Below are 5,885 nucleotides of genomic sequence, written 5' to 3'. Positions count from 1 at the left end.
TTTATTATTCCCCGTGTTATTGTAAGTTACTGTTCACTTTTGAATAATGTAGTTAATCTGCTATTATTAGTTTGTTTAATATCGAATCATACCAATTTGTTTTAAAGCTCAATAAATAACAAAGAAGACCTTTGACCGGCACTTTTCTCATTTAGTCGGGGAGATTTAAACTTTAACAAACATGTTGACCGGCGAAAAAATATTATAACGGGAACTCTGATATCAGTATGTTTTACTTTTTTTGACATTAATATTTCTTTTATTTATGAATAATAAATATTTTCGTTCCATTTTATTCGTGTTTATACATTTTTATTTTAAGATTTCCTTTTTTCTTTAATTTCTTATAATTAAATACATATTTTAAGTCTTTATTTTGGGGGCATTTCTCCTAAATCTTCTAACGTTTATATATGTTTTGACTCAATTTTGATGTCAAATGTTCTCTTTATTTGACTTTTAGTTTCTCATACCTATATTTATTTTTCATTTAAAAACATTTATTTTTAATCTTTTATTTACTTTTAAATATGGAGCATCTGTCAGGAAACCCAATTTCTCCCAGTATAAATAAAGTATTCATATCCTGATCATTCGGTCTCCCATGCAGTCCAGCACGGACTCTGAGCCTCTGTACGTGGTGGAGGTTCTGGTTCACTGCAGTAAGGACAGCGTGAAGGATGCTGCCACTGAGGCAGCTAAACCTGCAGCTCCAGGAGAGACCGGGGAGATGCAGGTGAGACAGACAGACAGACAGACACTTTTTGTATTATTTGTATACATTTTTTAACATATAAAGCTTGTTTTTAGGCTTTTTAGTGAAGCTTTAAATATTTAATCGATGTATACATTTTTTTTTATTATACCCAAAGATCTAAATCGAGAATAACCTAAATGTTGTTGTTGTTTAGAAACCACATTGCTTCACTTTTAAAGATTGGATGAACCCCAACACACACACACACACACACACACACACACACACACACACACACACACACACACACACACAGAGCTGTACCAAAAGTCTGTTATGTTATTGATAAAACATGGATTTTATGATTTACAAAATTCATAACTTGTTTCTTTCTAACAAAATACCTTTGCTTCAATTCTAAATTTGAAAGATTTGGGCTTTTAAAAACATGTTCACTGTGTTTAAAACTCTGCACACGAAGGGAGGAACACACTGACACTAGTTATATTAATTAAAGAAAGACTGGTCCGTCAATGGTTTTTTGGGTTGTAAGCCTGTCATAAGGTCTGAGGTTAACACAAGCACAAACATTTTTATAATTAATAATACATATTAAAAAAAATGGAACCTGGGAGACACGTTGCCTTCAGGGTCCTCTACGAAAATACGACATCCCTGCACCACTTACAATGATGTTGTTCTCTATTTCCAGGTGGTCCCAGTGATGCTGCATCTCCTGACCTCCATCAGCTCCGTCCGTCTCTACATCCCCAAAGATCTGAGGCCCTTTGACAACCGGCAGCTGATGCTCAAGTCCATCCAGGTACATCATAATTATATATATAATAATTATTATAGAAATAGAATAAACAACTTCTATAAACACAAGACGTTAAAGTTAAATGTCCAATAAAAGATACAGTAAAATAAAACTATTTAGATAAACAAAATATTTTTTATATTTTTTATTTGTATGTAATTTTATTTATTTTAACTACTTTTTGTATTTTATATATTTTAAAGCTTATTTTTAGGTTTTTAAGTGGAGCTTTTAATATACAATATATTTACAAGATCTAAATCAAAAATGACCTAAAAGAAAAACTGTTTTTTCGTCGTTGTTTAGAAATCAAGATTGGACACACACACACACACACACACACACACACACACACACACACACACACACACACACACACACACACACACACACACACACACACACACACACACACACACAATTCAGGGGACATTACATTGACTTACATGCATTTCCTGGAGATTTATCATAACCTTAACCATAACCAACACAAAATTAATGATTCCCGTCATGGGGACTTCCCTTATGTCCCCATAAGGGAGACGAGTCCCCACACGTGACTGCGTAAACAGATTTAGGTCCCCACAAGGATAGTAATGCTCGGACACTCACACTCAAGTTCAGAATCCAATGTCTGTGTAAATACAATTTGGAGGCTTGTCTAAGACAGCTTATAATAGGGAGTTTCTTATAATAATGAAAGTTGTGCTTCTTTTATTTGTGTAGTACTCAAACTGTACATTAGTTAAAGACCTTATACATCGTTTGACATTGGCGAAAATGTCATATTCTTTTTCAATTATGGCAAAAATTTACACAATTTATATTGTTGTGTAATTATCTACTGCTGATCTCATATTTATATTTTATTTATTCAATTATTTGTTTGTTTGTTTATTTATTTTTTTATTACATTTTGATTAATATAAAAAAATTAATTATATTTATTTTAGTTTTCAACTTTTTGAATGTAATTCAATTTTAACTATATTATTAGTTTTTACTATTTTTGTCACAAACAACAAATTAAATAAAAAACGTTTCTGAAAATCATTACTCTCTCTTTTCTTTTCTTTTGCGTGCAGGAGGTACAGAAGCGTTTCCCGGACGGCGTTCCTCTGCTGGATCCCGTGGACGACATGGGCATCAAAGATCCGGCGCTGAAGAAGGTGATCCAGAAGGTCGAGGCCTTCGAGCACCGCATGTACTCCCACCCTCTGCACAGCGACCCCAACCTGGAGGCCGTGTACTCGCTCTGTGAGAAGAAAGCTGTGGTGAGAAAACTGACCTTAAAGGGGCCCTTTTACACCTCCATTGAACTCCTTTGTTTAGTTCCAGAACATAGTGACATCACTGTCATACTGTGCTCCTATTGGCTAGCACTCCAAAACACATTGATGTGATCTCTAAGAGGCTGACAGATCACAACTACCAGTCAGAGCAGATCACTATTATTATTAATATAATTTATTCATGAATTTTTTTTCTTCTTCAATTTTTACAAATATTTGTTAACATGTGGAATTAATTTTAATTATCTTTCTATCATACAAATTCCAAGAATAATTAAAAATAACATGTTATTCAGTATTTATGGGTCGAAAATTGATTTGTGCATCTCAATTCTAGGTCCTAATTTTATATATTTTCTTTTTTTGCATTTCAGTCGAAGGTGTTTTAAATGTACAGATTATACATGTATGTGTAATTTAGCTGAAGGTAATAAACAACAGTGTTTAATGAGAGCTGAAACAATTAACTCTGCTAGCCAATAGGAGACTAATAGCCTATTTTATTTAAAGGTGGCCTATCATGCAAAATGCACTTTTCTACGTCTTTTCTACATGAATATGTGTCCCCGGTGTTCCAGGGAACTCACCAAGTGTCAGAAAACACAACCCTCTCTATTTTCCTCCATACCCAAATCTCTTAAAAAGGGGCTGCAACGGATCTGATACAGACTGATCCAGATTTTAACACTTCTATGACGTCACAGAAGTGGCGCTACGGCTATTGGGCCAACTCCACCAATCAGTAGGAGACAGCCACGGACATTGCCATTGGAAAGCGCTGGAGACGCTGTAGTACATATGCCAGGCCTGTAGATGGTGCTGTTCTCACAGAATCAGCCCATGCAAAGACAGTGTTAAATTGAGCGAAATGAGGAATGGCTAAAATGCATGATCTGTTTGGTATTTTGAAAAATAAAAAGTATAAATATGCCTTATATAGCTATGGTCCTACACTATATTATTCAAATATAGCATGATAGGTCCACTTTTAAAACAAATGAACAGTTTCCTTTGAATATCAGCTGTTCTTTCTGTGGTACTTTGCTGACAGTTTTTGGAGTTTCTAGATGTGTTCACGCATAGTTTTGAGACAAATCTACCTCCATAAAAACCTAACTTAATGTCAAACCTCACACACATTAAACACAGTGGGTTTTGTTATTGTTTAATTATTAATTACTTTTTTTAATCTACATTTGCTTCCTTTTGTTAGATTACAATCTGTGACCTTCAGTTGTCTTTCCTGCCAGACGTGTCGGCCTCAGCTTTAAATATCTTTACAGACAAACACAGGAAGAGAGCGAGGGCATTGTTCATGCAGCGCCTCGCCCTCCGGTCAGATCAGAGGAAAAACGTGTCATAAAGCGAGGGGATCTATTCTTGGGATATTGAATAAACAGAGCAGTCACTGAGTCTCTACGGGGAGGAAGTCCAGCACAGAAAGAGATGAACCAGAACACGTTCATTAATTATTAAAACCAACCAAAAACAGCCATATCTTATTTTAAATGTTGCCATTATTGCTATTTTTTTTTAATGTAATATTATTATTATTATTATATATCTTTAGGTTTTTTTTAAATTGTATTTTCTATTAAAAGTTTTTTTTTTTTAATACTATTTTTTTTTTTATATTTCTATGTAGAAAAAAATATTTTTAATGTAATACTTTTTGTGTTATTTTACAAAAAATGTTAACCTATAAAGTTTTTTTTTAGGCTCTTTATTGAAGCTTTAAATATTTTATATATATATATATTTATAAACAATATTGAATATAGCCATGATCTAAATCGAGAATAACCGAAAAGAAAAACTGTTTTGTTGTTGTTTAGAAACCACATGGCTTCACACACTCACACACTCACTCACTCACTCACTCACTCACTCACTCACTCACAGACAGAGACTCACACACTCTGTACTCAGCCTGCAGTTGATGACTTAATGAAATTATACTTTATAATTGGATTTGGCAGTAAGTAGGAACTCCTGATGTTCCCGTCTGGTGTGATGAGGTTCATCCGACCTGTGGTTCCTCAACAACAACAACAACAGCAACAACAATAACACATTTATTAGGGTTTTACTTCTTGGTAATTCTCGATTTCGATCTTTATTTATGTAGTTTGTTGTGAGTTTTGTTATGTACATTTGTAAGTGTTTTCTTATAATTTGACCATATAACTCTCAAATTATATCCACGATTTCTCCCTTAATGCACCATTTTAATTATGGATATCCTGCTAATTTAAATGTGTATCCACCATTTCTCAAAAAACCAACCAAAAGTGTGCTTAATTTGCAACTTGAATCCTAAAAAATGTCCACCTTTCTTACGTACATTCGTAACTTTACGGCGAATATCTACGGCCTTGCTCCCTGAACGCACCACTTCAATTATGGAAATCCCGGTAATTTAATCATGTAAATGTTTGAATTTTACCGTAAATGTGTTAATATCAGAAAATATAGATATTTTTCCCCATAATTGCACCACTTGTTTTCTTTTAATATTACCCCTTCCCCTGGTTATTTTTCATTCATTATTTTCTGACCACATCCTCATATTTTTAAGCACTTTCCGCAAGATTACAGGTATCCGAAAGCCTCCATTTCCAAAAATTATTATTTATTCTTTCTCTGGTTAGTGTTGATACAGTAAAACATGGAGGACAGATAATCTCCTGTAAAACTCCAATATTTCCACTTCCTTTCAGATGATTTCATGCACAAAACATCTGTCACTGTAGTTCCTTCCGTCTAATCCAAACATCAATATGTCCATGTAGCAATGAGCCTGACTCCAACAAAAATACGTCTCGGGAAGTTTGGTTGACTCTTTACTTAAACAAAAGATATCGGTACAAAAAACGTCAAAAAACGATATTGCTATGACCTCAATTTTACAACAGCTGGTTTAAATCAAATATATAATACTAATAACAAAGAATTACAATGTTCAAATATATATACACACAATATATCAAATTATACATTTTAACATATGACTCCTACAGTCACTATCAACGTCCTTTAAATAATCTTTACATCCAGAGGTGGGAAGCAGTGGAGT

At 33.8% G+C, this 5,885-nt stretch overlaps 1 protein-coding gene across 1 annotated transcript; it reads left to right on the top strand.

Annotated features, from left to right (window-relative positions):
• Positions 1–602: 602 nt before the first annotated feature.
• Positions 603–2,935, top strand: LOC104941820 (superkiller viralicidic activity 2-like 2). Its single transcript, XM_010766961.1, has 3 exons — positions 603–736; positions 1,410–1,520; positions 2,603–2,935. Exons 1-3 carry the CDS (start codon positions 605–607, stop codon positions 2,918–2,920), a joined length of 561 nt encoding a protein of 186 aa, XP_010765263.1. The 5' UTR covers positions 603–604; the 3' UTR covers positions 2,921–2,935.
• Positions 2,936–5,885: the final 2,950 nt, after the last annotated feature.

Source organism: Notothenia coriiceps, unplaced genomic scaffold (genome assembly GCF_000735185.1).
Source record: "Notothenia coriiceps isolate Sejong01 unplaced genomic scaffold, NC01 NC01_scaffold00003988, whole genome shotgun sequence".
In the NCBI taxonomy this organism is placed as follows: Eukaryota; Metazoa; Chordata; class Actinopteri; order Perciformes; family Nototheniidae; genus Notothenia; species Notothenia coriiceps.
This window is presented reverse-complemented; position numbering and strand designations above follow the sequence as displayed.

Bases quoted from the DNA above. Each gene is read 5' to 3' on its own strand.
- LOC104941820 (XM_010766961.1), top strand. From the start codon at position 605: ATGCAGTCCAGCACGGACTCTGAGCCTCTGTACGTGGTGGAGGTTCTG. The intron at 737-1,409 runs GTGAGACAGACA...CTCTATTTCCAG, and splicing joins GAGAGACCGGGGAGATGCAG to GTGGTCCCAGTGATGCTGCA. The intron at 1,521-2,602 runs GTACATCATAAT...TTTTGCGTGCAG, and splicing joins TGATGCTCAAGTCCATCCAG to GAGGTACAGAAGCGTTTCCC.